The sequence below is a fragment of the Anopheles moucheti genome, chromosome 3 (assembly GCF_943734755.1).
Source record: "Anopheles moucheti chromosome 3, idAnoMoucSN_F20_07, whole genome shotgun sequence".
NCBI lineage: Eukaryota > Metazoa > Arthropoda > Insecta > Diptera > Culicidae > Anopheles > Anopheles moucheti.
In genome coordinates, this window is record NC_069141.1 from 82,245,924 (window position 1) to 82,260,647 (window position 14,724).

The 14,724-nt window shown below is 41.7% G+C and overlaps 1 protein-coding gene across 1 annotated transcript in view; it reads left to right on the forward strand.

Moving 5' to 3' along the window:
- The window catches only part of LOC128304468 (uncharacterized), a 56,946-nt gene that overhangs the window by 23,404 nt on the left and 18,818 nt on the right, over positions 1-14,724 (forward strand). Inside the window, exons 2-4 of the mRNA XM_053041658.1 lie at positions 5,776-5,958; positions 10,657-10,764; positions 14,356-14,434. Of these exons, the coding sequence (XP_052897618.1) occupies positions 5,814-5,958; positions 10,657-10,764; positions 14,356-14,434 (332 nt within the window). The 5' untranslated portion in view covers positions 5,776-5,813. The remainder of the gene's footprint in view (positions 1-5,775; positions 5,959-10,656; positions 10,765-14,355; positions 14,435-14,724) is intronic.

Genomic DNA, 14,724 nt, shown 5'->3' on the forward strand with positions numbered 1-14,724 from the left:
GGCAATTTAAAACTGGTGGAAGTTTTTTCGCTTGCTCATGGTGCTTTATTTTTTTTTGAAGCTATAAATTTTTACGCATAACCGCTTTAGATGATGTTTTTTTTGTTGTTGCTTGCTATAAATGTGTGCTTACGGTCAAGACCATTCAGCTCCGGTAATGAGCGTTGCAAAACTTTTTGATGAACCCATCAATTGAATTTTTTCTTTCGAAATAAGTTTTTAACTTTTGCTCAAGTGTTGTGCGAGCTATCAGATAAAGATAATGCAATTATTTATTTGTAATCTAACTTTACGCAGTAGGAATTGACAGCAGCACACTTGTTTAGTAAACAAAAATTTTCCCAAATGTTCTCAAGAATTTTCAAAAAAAAACTTGAAGGGAGCAAATTTAAATACGATTTTCCCAAATTTGTGCAACGAATTTTGTTTTAGTTTTCAAATTAAAGTTCATTAAAAATTGGTTGAAAAATCGTTTTGTATATTCTATCTGGAAGATAAAGATAAATAAAGGTTGGATTTTATAATATGATGTAAGTAGTATATGACTCTTGATATTGACTTTTGGTACGCTCAATTTGATCGTCGCTAAAAACGTTAGCAAGTGTCACGTGATGCGCAGTAAAGGATACCTGCCCGCCAGGTAAGAGCTAACACGTCTGAAACATTGCCCACACAAGAAACAGATACGAAGTGTTCGAGACACAGCCCACATACTGGACGAATCGTTCACCGTCCCAAACGCACCTTCATCGAGGACACGATGATGATGAAAATACGCCATACCTTGTCGCATTCCTACGCTCCACTTTTTCCGATACAATCACCAGGGTTAGCCGGCTAGAATTTCAACCTTCATCAACGGACCGATCGAGTTAAGGCGGTCTGAACAGCGGACGGCAAGATCGTCCGCCGGGTGACAGCGTTGACTGATGATGCAGGATGCTAGTGCACGCAGACGAAGATACAAAAAAGTCACTCAAAAAAAAAATCCTCGAGACACATAAAATAATAAACCACACTCGTTCGGGGTGCGGCTGAAGGCAAAACAATAATTTATAAATTCATATAAAAATTCCACACCTCTCAGCGGTTTCCTTGCTCACGGTACGGCTCTGAAGAGCGGTCGGTTTTGCTGTGTCATCGCACCGCATGGGTCGGGTTTGGAAAATAGCGCGCGCTTACGGCCATTCCTATTCTCATCGCATTGAGATGGAGCAGATCTTGTCTGTCGGGGAGCGTTGTGTGTTTTGGCGAGTTGCTATGGGAACATTCGTGAGCGGGGTGAGAGAAGTTTGGGTTGCGTTCAATCTTGGGAAGCTAATTTTAGGCACTTCTGGTAGTTTCACACGCCAAGTGTTTGAGAAAGCGAGATGGTGAGATGGACTGCGACGGTTTGTAAAAGCGACGCAACAAACAATGAGTCGGAAAATACCTTCTCGGTTCCATCCGTCGGAGTTTTCCTCGCGAATGACTTTGGGAATGGGTGTTCTACTCGAGCTCGACGAATGTTTCCTCCGGTAGTGGGTGGCGAGGAAGATGGGAAATCCCTCAAATATCAATGTTGAAATTGCGATGAAAGATCGTGACTTCAGTTCCCCCACTCGTCAGAATTTATTCGATGTTCTTGGTTTTTGTGAAAGCGGAAAATGCATTTTCCCGTGCTTGGGGTGCTCGGTGCTAGCACGGGAAGATTCTCAGCTCCGCGAAGTGTGGTTATAATTCATGGGTGGTTTGTAAACATTGGCCCTGAATGGGATCGCACCCAGTAGGCAATGAAAGGCGAGATAGTTCCACGGGCGGTACAAATGTAGATAAATTCTCACTTCCACCCTTGATGGATGGATATTTTGCCCTCGGTTTTTCGAAACATTTCCATTGCATTCAGTCCGGTCGGATCGGGTGTTTCAATGGAGCGAAATGAAGGATGGAAATGTTGCCATTTTAAATCTTTTTTCTTTCGCCACACGCGATTTCCAGCGTTGTTGTGTGTTTAGAAATTTCGAAACAAGCAACTAAACCGTTGCCGTGTCGTAAAGTGAAAGCGAAAGAGGACTAGCAAACGCGGTAACGGAAAACTTGCTACGAAGGTGGAAAGTGTTAACTTTTCCTTCTCTTTATCATGTTTTGGTTGGGGAAAAGATGAAGTAGTGAGATAAAATCCCGGAGCAGATGAACCATTAAGGGTTTTTTTCTCTCTACATCTCACAGGTGATTTATCGATGTTTGCAAACAGTAGCCTAGAGTGAAATGTTTTCGTGTGGATGCAGGCATGAAATTTACGAGCGAGAGGGAAAGCGGGATGGGGAAAATTTACCACAGATCAAAGGTGGTTTTGGTGAAAATGACAAATCAGTGCGGATGGGAATGTCTGTTTTCTGTATTAGAGACTTGCGGTGTGAAATGACGTTGAGAGACACTAAACAGAACCGTAAACGCCATAAGTTTGGCAGCATTTGGACAAGGTGTTGAAATAGTCTTAGAAAAATTTAAAATATATGAAAATCGTCGCTAAAAAATTCTCTTATGAAACTTCTCTTATTATAAGTTTTAGTTTAATTTATTGAAAAATGATTACTTTCAAAATGATGTCTAATGTCTTCTAAGCTCAATTTAGCTATCCATGCGTTATGATCCTTAAAGTTTGAAGATTCATATCTCATGTCATCAACGTTATACTATATCATTTTTCAATCATCCCTTCAGCGGGGAAACAGACATAAAGCTATATGAAACCCAAATAAAAGCTCACTGCCACCGCTTTTGCACCGTTCGTTTGTGGTTGAATTGTGTGCAAATCTTTGTTGTTTGTCTTCGTTGCCAATACCACCACATCTAACCCTTTTTGTGTACCGCACGACAACATCCTTTTGCCGTACCGCAGTACTGGCGTTTATTTGATCGTAAATCGAGTAGAACAACGTGCCAGTAACGGGAGCGGCAAAAACCTGCAACGATTCCCACGTGGTTATAAACCTTTCGTAATGTCGTTTTGGCACTATCGAAGTTGCTCCGTGTTTTTCCCGCTAGACAACCGATGCCTGAAGGTGGAACTTTTTTCTCGCCATAGCTAGGTATGTCTTTTTTTGTGTTAGTTGCTGCTTCACAAAAAGTGCTGGAAAAGTTCTCACTATAAAATAGGAACAGTACAAGTGAGAACAAAAACATTCGTTCCACACCCACCGAGGTAAGGTCGAAGGCAACAACAAAACGAGATGGTTGCCTTCCATCAGGCGTCGTGCAGCGCGGACCTAAAGGCTTGAAGACCTTTCCCTTCAATTCGTACTTTAACGCCATTGGTGCGCCACGGAACGGTTCCCGTTTCCGGCTGTTTTCCGTGAAACTGACGGTTTAAGCCGTCGTCCGTCTGGTTTCGTTATTCGCGCTAGCATCTTTCCTTCAAAACTATTCCCTTTATGTTGTGACGCTCGCTTGAACATGGTTCAAGATGCAAAGAATGGTTGTCGGTTTGGTGTGCAAGGTAAAGAAGACACCAGTTGGGTGTTTCGGCTGAGGGTTGTACAATATTGGAAAAACAAAGTTTGATCATGCATGAAAATTTCAGGAAACACGAGTAAGGATATCGTTTTCGCGGGCGCTTTCCATTGTCGGGCCAACCGGCAAACGGTGCCCAGCACAGTGACGAAGCTTCCGCAAACGGCATCTTTCCGTGGAGGCATTGAAATTTATATGCATGGTACCGTTTTGCTGCATGTAGTTTACATATCTGCGCGCGGCAACATCATAGTCGGGTGGTGCATTTCGTGAAGCTAGAATGGGTACGGCAGGGTTGCCTTTGGTTCGTGATGCTGATAAGCAAACAAATAGGCTAGGTTACCAGTGCAATGCGAGGGAAATAGTGGAATTGGTTGTTGAATTTATTGAAGAATATTCAAAACAATGGCGTACCGTTTCCTTCGGGTGTCATGTTGGATACTGATAGATATTTTATTCAGAAAAGGTAATTTATTTGAAGGTAAACTACACAAGTTCAAGTTGCGATATTTATCAATAATTTATTACAGTTTTTGTAACACACACAAAGAAAGCTATTGATCGGGATCTCTTGATATTTACGAAGGATCTTTTACTTAGTATAATATAATTGTAGCAAAGAAAAGCCTACTTGGCAACGTTTGTTGAACTCTTTAGAAAAATTCGGTTGAGAAGTGTAAAGCACAAGTTATTCTAGATATTTATTAATGCTGTGATGACTCTGAAGCTAGATCACATGAGGATTGGTAAACATTGTCTTAATTTTTGTTAAATATGCCTTTTATGATTGTTATCAATATTTTTCAGGCCATAATACAAATTGATATTTCTGAAATAAAGTTCCCCGTAACAGACCGATCCCAATTTGTGTGACGCAATTTCATCAACAGGCATTACTGACCTATTCCGACCGTCACATGATTCTGAAAGATTGGCCGTACTTGCAGTTAATTAATCTGCATAGGATTCGCCTAATGAACGAAGTTTAATGTGGGATCAAGCTGTAAGCGCACATTCCGCAGCAAAACAACTCTGAGATCGCTTTGAAGCTCGAGGCCACGAGTGACAACTCGCGTGCAGCGTAACGCATCATATGCCACGGTGAATGTTCTATTAACGGGGGCTAAAATTAGACCTGCCTGACTGTGGAAGATAAAGTAAAGTGCTGAAAAGGTTCGTTAGTTATACAGCATTTTTTCCTGCAATTCGTCTGCGTTCATCAACAAATAACTTTTCGTTCACGTTTTGCACGAACAAGTCACTGAACGGTAGCACATCCGTCCAATCTGTTGAATCCCGATCCTATGCGATGTAACGAGAGTGGCTTCAGCAGGGTCAATGGATGTCGTGGACCAATGGATGCACGTAGGGACCGAAAGAAGCATGCAACAAGCTGGCATGGTAATCCGAACGAAAACGAAGCTCATGAGCATCATATGAATGGAAAGTGATCCTGACGTCTAACCTTCCAAGCATCAACTAACCAACTGTTCGGTGTGTCCGCCTTTAAAGCTTTTTCTCTTCCCGTAGCCCTCATACGTGCTTGCCTGTCCGTACAGTCCGCCCGATGAAATTGAAATATTAAAACTATTAAAACCATCCCTTAAGCAACCGGGCACCGGACGGTGAAGCGATGAAGCAACAAATATAAATTACTTCTTACTTTAATTCCTTGCATTCCTCAGCAAACTTCTTGTAGACCGTCGTCTACTGGAACGTTGCAACCGACCAGACCAAACACCGTACAGTGGTCCGTTTGTGTGGAGAAGTTATCGTTTGCATTTTTATGTTCTTCTGGCTCCCGTACCATTATGGTTTGCAGCAGTGTCGGGTTTCTTCTTGTCTCCGGTTTCAGCTACTGGAGAAGAAGCTGAAGCAGGTCTCCTGAACGTTTCAGTCAGCACTCCACCACGGAATGTCCCAAACAGACACGGTTTAGTTGCAATTGGAAAGATGATTTTTTTATTTCACTCACACCACCGAGAGTGGCGGTTGCTTTACTTAATCGTTTCTTAAACGATGTCCTTTTCCCGGTAGCGACTGGATCAGTTACTCGATTTACAGCGCTCGAGAAGCGTAAAAGGCGTATGCGAGCATATTTTTGGGAAGAATTTAATAAATGTAAAACCGTCAGGGTCTGGGTATTTTCAGTGGGAAACAGGAATGTGAATTGCTTGAAATAAACTGCTTTTATCGATCGTGCTGTAGTTGATTCCCTGGACTGATCATCACTCACTTACCAAGAATTTGTTTCCATTTGTTTCGTTTCATGCTCTTCCCCAGGGTAGCCTTGTCGGGCTGTACCACAAAAACCGGCCAAGATGAAGATGTCAAAACTCTCCAATCAGACCAACTCGCAGGACCCGCAGGCGGTGAACTCGAGAGTTTTCGTCGGCAACCTGAACACATTTCAGTGCTCCAAGACGGATGTGGAGCGAATGTTTCAGCGCTACGGACGGTTGGCGGGTAAGTTTTGGCAACAGTTTTTATTGTTTTACCGTTAATATTTTATTGCTGCCTTCACCCGGAGCATTTCAAGCGAGTTTTCACCACGAGAGATACTCTTAAAGATGTGCATTTTGTGTGGAATATGAACTCTGCTCTATGCGCTTAAAGGTTCGAGCCAATCAAGGGCAGAGCCAATCAAGGGCCTCCCCTTTTTTTGTCCGAACATCATTCGAACGGGACAAAAAATCGATAACCATTTGGATGCAGCATAGTCAAACAGCATGGGATGCTGGAAAGGGTAAACCGAAAATCAGGGACTGCAAAACGTCAACCGACACTTTCCCGGTCGCTCACCATTTGGAAGCCATTTATCGCATCAATAATTCGTGCGTTTGATGTCCGAGAGCAGTCGCGTTGGTTATTCGATTTCTTCCCCTTGCGCTGCCTATAAAGTGTGCTCAAAGTTGTAGAACAAATCGATCAAGAGATTCGTTTCGAACTGCAACGAAAGGGAAAAAGTATAAACTACAAATGGGGTAATTGAATTTACAATAGTCTATTAGGGAAAGTTTCCCATTCGGTTGGAGACGGTGTCGTCTGCCAACAAGGAACGATCGAACATCGTTGCTTCTTAGTGAGGATTTGCACCACCCGTCCACTGGCATGTAGCTGATTTAAACGCAAGAAGAAAAAACAGGTAACGCTCTACAAAATGAGAACAAATCGATGCCACTCTAGACGTCCAGACGAAAAAGACCAACTGTTGGGAAGGGAAAGCCACTACGCTGGACGTTCACTCGGACCGTCGCTACCCGGAAGGCGGAACTTCTCGTGTGGATAAGAAAGTGAAAAATCGTCTTAAGAAACTTAATTGTAAGCTACTTTCAGCAACCATACCCGCCACTCGCGTCAAAGTTCGTCGGTATCAAATGAATGTGTTTCTGCACCGTTTGCCATGCAGTGCAGAACATTGAAGACGTCTCGGTGTCCAGTGATGTTTTCAGTTTTCTTTTCTAGTGCCAGTGCAGTAGCGGTGCATCCACTGCAAAATAACTTCGATGGGCGAGAATAAAAAAGGAACAAGCGTCAAAGAATCAAACTGCTATTAAAGTTCATTTAAAGCATGGGAAGTCTATTTTCCAATCGCTCAGCTATTGAGTAGTTGGGATTTTCAAGGAAGGAAAAAAGGAAGTTGATCGCAATAGAATTGCAGTGCAGAGCGTTCGAGTGCATCGAGGACGTTTTCGGAAGTGAAAGTTTTATGTTGACCGTTTACCACAAATTGTAAATCATGCCCTCAAATGATCTAATAAAACGAACGTGACTGCTTTGTTTGTTTAGTTTCTGGAGCTGCAATTGAGAGATTATAAAAATGCCAATCACTGTTTATTGGTTTTGTCATTTTGTTGAATATATTGCATTTATTGCATCTATCTTCAATCTATTGGAGAAATGTTTTAATTGTTGGTTTCATTTGAAAAATGTTTATTTACATTATTGTGTTACACAATTAAGATAGATATGATTTTTCAAATGTGTAATATACCTGAGCTTTGGCGACATAAGTTTTGCATATTGTAAGAAAAGGTACATTAGTTTACTATAAAAAAAGAATTGTTTTAGAACCAACACTTTTTACAAGATCTTTTCCTGTGTACACGATCGGTGGGAGACATTGCCATCAATGCTACACAATTCCAGTTCATTTTACATTGCTGCAGTATTATTAATCTGAAACAAGCGCACCAACGCATGAACGGTTGCTAAACCCCTTGCGGTATGCAACGCGCTCACCAAAACGTACCTAATAGCTACTAATTCTCCTGCAGCAACATTAATGGGCGCGGCCCGCCACTCGACGCAAGGTGTATTCACACCTTGTCAAACTGTCATGCACAATGCTGCGGAAATGGCAATGCAATTTCCACTCCATTGCATTCGTTTTCCCGCGGTGTGCCTTGCGAATCGACAGCGCGCGACTTCCATCGTCCATTTCCACCGGGGTGATTGTAAATAAAAGTATATTGCATGCTTTTAATTAGAAACTTTCCTTACCGCTTCTTTGCAGCAAACGTCGTCGGGAGTTAGCAGTAGGAAACTTTTCATTTTTCACGTTTTATTTCAGTTCCACCATTCCAACCCTGATTGCTTGATGGTGTTTTGCTTTTCCCTTCACAACAACCGAACGGTGGATTCTAGTGGAAAATGGGAAGTTAATGTACAGTCCATCGAACGCACGAATGTGGCTCGATTAGTACATTTCCACTCTCTTGCCGCTATACAAAATGAGGTTTGTTGCTTTTTCTTTGCCAAAAGACCAACGACGCTGGCCCGGACGGGCGAAAAAGTTTACGTCCGGAAATCACGATCATTACGGTCACGGTTGCACTGCACGGTTCCACACCGTGCGACGTATGTTTCCGTTTACGGGTGCAGTTTTGTTGTGAAAAGAAATAAGGAAACTTCTTTGCTAATTTCATGCTTCCCTGGCGTTAGGCGTTCCTTGCCTGTATGCTTTGCAAAAAAAAAAACACACATAGCGAGGATGTTTGCAAAGCGTAGCGGCACAGTTTTACAAGTTTTATCAATTTTTAATATCACTCAACCGAGGGGAGTTCCCACTGTTGATGGTTGCAACCGGGTAGTTTTGCAACCGAAATCCGGCACTATTTTGATTGCTGTTTTGCGCCTGCAATGCGACGCCAATTGCAGACAAAGAAACCACCAAATTGTTGCTCGTTAGTTTGCAACGATTCATCATTGCACGGGCAGGTGTCCGTGTATGGTCCGTGTCCACACCGACAGAGATACCTTCAGCTTCAGGGGAGGGTTTTGCAGCAATCCCACCTGATTGCGTCATTATCACTGACGCAGTGGACTTCACAAAGAGCTCACCCGTAATGGGTACAATGGTAAATAAATCTCATCTAACGAAGCCATGCACGACATGGCTACGCATGCCGTACGAGGGGATAAAAGAATTCTATCTTGCTAAGCTAAATAAACAGGCATGTGAGAAAACAGGCAAAAAATCCGCTATTCCCTTTAAAAAATGCATCAGACAAAAACCCAAAATCGAACCTAAACATCCAACGACAGCAGTCGTCTGTGCTGGCCGGGCAGATTACACGAACATCCTGCTGCCCAACGGCATAAAGCCTTCGGGTGGGGCATTCAGCCAGAGATCCAATGGATGGATCGATGGATGGATGTAAAACAATTCGCTCTTAACGAACGGGAACACTCAGCCTGGAGCGTTTCCAAATAATTCCACAGTGCAGCCAATGGTGTTTCGCTACCGTTCGAACCGCGGGTGCATCCTTGCCACCACCAAACCCGTACGGATTGGATTGAATGATTTTTTGTGTGTATGTGTTTGAGGAACTCTTCCTATTTTTTAGATTGAAATATCCCATAGTTGGCACATGTAAAGATAGGGAGATTAGTCAGCAGTATAGTAAAGGTAATAAAAAAAAGAATAGTAGGAATTATATCCCCGGAAACGTTTGGAACCCAGCTTTCGAGCTAGAGATGGGCTGAACATGGCTGTCAATTTGAGGAAATAAAAGTACACTGAATAACCCAATTTTTCAGTGATTAACTCGACATTCATGCGAGTGGCTGCGTACAGTTGTTTCGCAGAGAGTGATCGCAATGCAATATTTGACTGATTCAACCTTTAATTTGATTGCAATTTTTCGGAATTTCTTGCTCAGTTCGAGTAACGATATTTATCTTTTTGTCTGTTGTATATGAAATATCAAGCACCTTTCGTAAAAACGTAAATAATTAAATTAATAAAGGGCTTTAATTTATTTTAGTTTATCTCAGCTTATTAGCTCCGCTAGTATTAACGCCACTAGAAATACAAAAAAAACATTAAAAATTCTAGTTGTCTATTGTTGCACTATGCACAGAATTGTACATTCTTGCCGAGATTTTTCGTCACACCACAAACTTCGACCAGCATCATTCCATTTCAGCTTCTCAAACACAGGAATGCCTCCGTCAGCCATCCCATTGAACGTCACATCACCGGCGGTATCGAACTGCCAGCAGTTGCGTCAGAAAAAAGGAGTTCGAATGTTTGAATCCCGGCGCCAGATAATCCTTTCTCTATTCCAGCCCATGCATGCGTGAATTATTCAGTCGATGAAATTGGGATTTTTTTTTGCTCTGCGAGCTACCATTTCGATCACTGCGTGCAACCAACGTGCGCGTCCAGAAACTTCCCAACGGTTGTACATTTTGCGCACATGTGCTGAAAAATGTATCACTTTCCCGCGTGGTCGAACAGCAATCATCCAGCACTTTTCACGGCATGCGAGTAGCTACTTGCATTTGGGATGATTTTTTTGTGTTGTGTAACACCTTCACAGGTGGTACATTCTTTTCCGATTGTGTTGCTCTATTGCAGTCATTCATCAGCATTGGCAAGTAGTGGCCGTGAAGTATGCGTAAAAGGTGTAAAATTCTGTTTCAAATAGTACACAAAGCAAGTTTTACAAAGGAGAATATAAAAGCAACAAAACAGATAACAATTTCCAGTGGGATACAAATCATGAAATGAAATGTTCGCCCTCCGGTGTACAGGCCGGATTAAATTGAGCCGTAAAGGGTGTTTTATTTCTACACCTCATTACCATAATCTAGTGTATCCATGGGGACTTTATCGTTAATTTTTATATTGTTTCTGTTACTTTTTCATTTGCACAGGAATTTCGATGCATAAAGGATACGCATTTGTGCAGTTTACCAATCCATTCGATGCGCGGAACGCCTGCCACGGTGAGGATGGCCGAACGGTGCTGAGTCAAACTTTAGGTAAGTACTAAAAACTTTTATATTTTTTTTAATTAAACAATTTCACACCAGTGAGAATGGTATTAGACCAAGGTTAACACATTGGCAAGGAATTAATCGAGGTTCGTTTAGTGCTCAAAGTGGATAGTGGATTTTTGATCCACAAATCTAATTTTGTTTAGAACTAGTCGACCGATTCAGATTGGCACATTGTTTAGAATAGTTTTATTGTTGCTAGTATAATTCATTCATAAAGATATAACGTTAAAAGAGGTTTTTCCTACATCATTATAACGCTAAATTCATCCAGCAAACAATAAATTGGACCAACTAAAAATGGATACATCATGTCATGATTGTACCCGTACCACACACACGAAAGAAAGCCGTCCGGTATACCCATCATCAATCATGGCTAGAAAATGATAAAAACTGGAAAACTTTCGCTGTCATGTCATACATAAATTATTTTCTTCTCCATCAAATGGAAAACTAATGCCCGGATGGAAGCAAACAGCAAGAGCCGAGTGAAAGTGCGTGCCAGAACTGTTACGCTTAATGTTGCTTCTCTTCGTTGTTGCTTCGGTTCAGCAGTGCTAACCCTTTTTTAAGGGATATGGGAAAACGTTGTACAACGGCCTGTCAATGTTAGCAGGGGTTGTGCATGTTTTCGGTAATTTCCACAATGAATGCGTATCGTGTTGGCCAAAGTAGGGCTTGCTGATGTGAAATGAGTGTTTCATTTCCGCGAACAAACGACAAATAAGTTCTTCCTTCCTGGTCATTTGTTTCTTTTAATTTATGACATTGGTAGCACGCTCGGAAGGTCACATGTTGGTGGAACATAATTCACTGCTTTTGCACGGAGCGTGGTGAATTTGCAATACGTTATCAAGATAGGTAAACACGGCATTGAACTAGAAACCTCACACTTCTAATTGTTTCATATCCGCATGAAGTTTGTAATAGATTTATTTATAAACGCTGAAATGTGAAGCATATAAAATAGTGCAGCCCCTTTTGATTCACGCATTTCAAACAGATGTCCGATCCAAAGCTTTCGTTTATTATAAATCAACGCGGCGGACACGACATTGTTGCAATAAAATTAAATACCACAAAACAGCATTTACATTCGCAGCTGTTCGCACAGCTCATGGCGGTTTTATTTATCCGCATTTTTGTCAGCTGATGTTTGGTTGTTTGAGGTAGTTAAAAAAAATACATGTTTGCGCTATGATTAGCCTTTGCCATTAAAATAGAGCTCTATTTGAAGATTGCAGTATGGTGTCCTTCATGGCAAGTAGTGTTGGACGTTTAAGCAATCAAACGAGTGCAAAAATATTCCAACATTGTACGCCGTTGGGCTTTGTTCCGTATCCAGACAACATGCTGCCGAAAATGCACTTTAGCCTTATGTCATAAAATTTGCAACATTTGCATTTTCCATCAGTCCATTTTTTGATGGCTTGGAAATGAACCCGTCCAAACTGTCTCAAATGGATGAAATTATCAAGCAATTAAATTCATCTTCACACCGATCGAGTCAATGGATAACGTTTCGAATCCATCCAAGACTGTATCCAGCGATGGATGGCAAATGGGCGGGTAATTTATGAGCGGCAATGGGACGGGAGATGGAAATGTTCTAATTTTAAAGTGTCACCAGACGATGCCAGATCATCGCGGCAAGTGGGAAGATCATCGGTGTCGCATGGCCTTGCATATTAGCCATCTCTCTCTTACCATCACTGCCAACAACATCACTCGGAGCGATATACCTAGGGAAAGGGAGAATGGTGGTTTTTGGATGAGATGGATTCGTAATGTGCTTACATAACGCTTCTCGGCCATTTATTGCCGGCAGTAAAAGTGCTACACGGTGCGTGTAATGGGGTTGCCTTGCAACATGAATGATTGACAGGTGGAAAATCATAGCCACTTGAAGGTGTTGATGATGAGTCAGGCGGGAAATGATACATTTGGATTGAGAGATACGGAAACATTAGAAAGAGAGAGAGCGGGATATATAAAGAGAGAGAAATAGATATGGAAGGAAAGCAAGCATTGAAAAACAATAGTCAATATTATCGTTAATTAAAAATACTTTAAACATAAAATAAAGCGAGATTTGACAACAAAAAACCACATACTTTCATTACTACTACATAGCGTATGCAATAGCGTTTTAATAATTGACGAAAACGTCCTTTAATAGGTTCTTAAAAATAACTCAATTTTTAAGCTTCTCAGTGAATATCTGCGCTGAAATAACATGCAAAGTTTTTTAAAATAATTATTCGGGAAAAACATACCAATATCTTGTAGAAATACAATAAATCTATTTAGACCCAGAACAACCATATGGTATTGCTCCTTTCTAATTAAATTTATTTAGTTTTCTTATCGTCTTGATCATCTAAATATCCCCCTTAATCACGACCAAACATACGATTGTATATAATCCCATCGTAGACATGTTTGCCTTCGCTCTGTTACTAAACGTTCACGTTCATTCGTCGCATGTTTCCCCGCGATGTAATTTCTTAGAAAACGCGACCATCGCAGACTAGGTCGATGACACACCGCCCCATCACCTTGTCGGCACGTGATTTAAAAACGCGTACTACAATATGGTCAACCACGCGGATCTGGTCTTGGGTTGGGTGGGTTTGCTATAATCTCACCAGCCGCCAGCATCAAACCTTCCCCGACGATTATTCTTTTCCATTCCACAACAATCGCGTCCGCGTGGTGGAAAACTGAACAGTAACGCAGTGTTAAGCATCTATCGGTACCGATTGGTTGTTTCTCTCGCGGAACGATGGCTGACATTAATAAAGTGATCGTCGGTCAGATCGCGCAAAAGGTGCTCGACAAAAATAGTTGTTACGATCGTCAGGAAAATTTATCTTTCATGTATCGTCGTGACATACAGCGGTACAGTGGTTTAGATGCGTGTGAGATACTAATGCTCGACATACATACCACTGCCGCCTCACCATGGCATAATAATTCGCAGAATCAAGGCGTCAATGGTCGTCGGAAAATATCATATGTACCACAGCGAGAAAAGAAAAGTTTCGGAAAACGCCACCCATACTTCAACACCGAACACACATCAGCATGAATGTGGCGCGTCACGGTAAGCAGCATCCGTTCATTGTTTGCGAAATGACGCGAGCATGACAATTGAACTAATTATAATTAGCAAAAACGCGCTTGTTAGTGAACTATCTGCCGCTCCGGCCCATACATGGTGCCATCATGCCTGCCACCCATACGTTCCATCTGCGATCGGATCGCGGGATGGGATCGGGGGTTCATAACTTTGCCCGCTAAACAAACAAAAAAACAACCATCAGCTGGCAGTTACAGATGGCTAGCAGCCAAAGTGGTGCGGGGTATGGTACGACATCCCCGAGAATGCAGCGAGCCGTGATGAAACACTAAAATTAACCTCCCCAAAAATGTCGCACGTCTAGCACATGCTGGCATTGCATCGACGTTGCCCTCATTAACATTCCTTGCGCCGATCCCTTTTTTGACCCTGTTTTTTTCGAGGCGAACTTTTGTTTGATCACATACTTTTCGTTACCCTTTTTATTGCAGATGTGAACATGGTAGCGGAACCGAAACCACATCAAACCGGTCGGAAACGGCAAAACAAATCAAAAACTGGAAATGATTGGTAAGTAAAGAGGTGAAGCAGATGCATTGTGCATTGTAATCAAATTTATTTTATGTTATCGCCTTAAATTTTAATCTAATTAGTAAGATGTTCACTTGTATTAAATGTAATATTACTTAAAGTCTAAATAAACAGTGTCCAAAGGACTAACTAGGTTTAAACACAACGGTCGTAGGATAATGAATCCTTCGAGATTCACGGAATCATCGATTTTTGAGACCTCATAGATCTTCGATTCTTTATTCAAAAGTATCAATTTACGTATGTCACCGCTTACTTATACTTCTCTT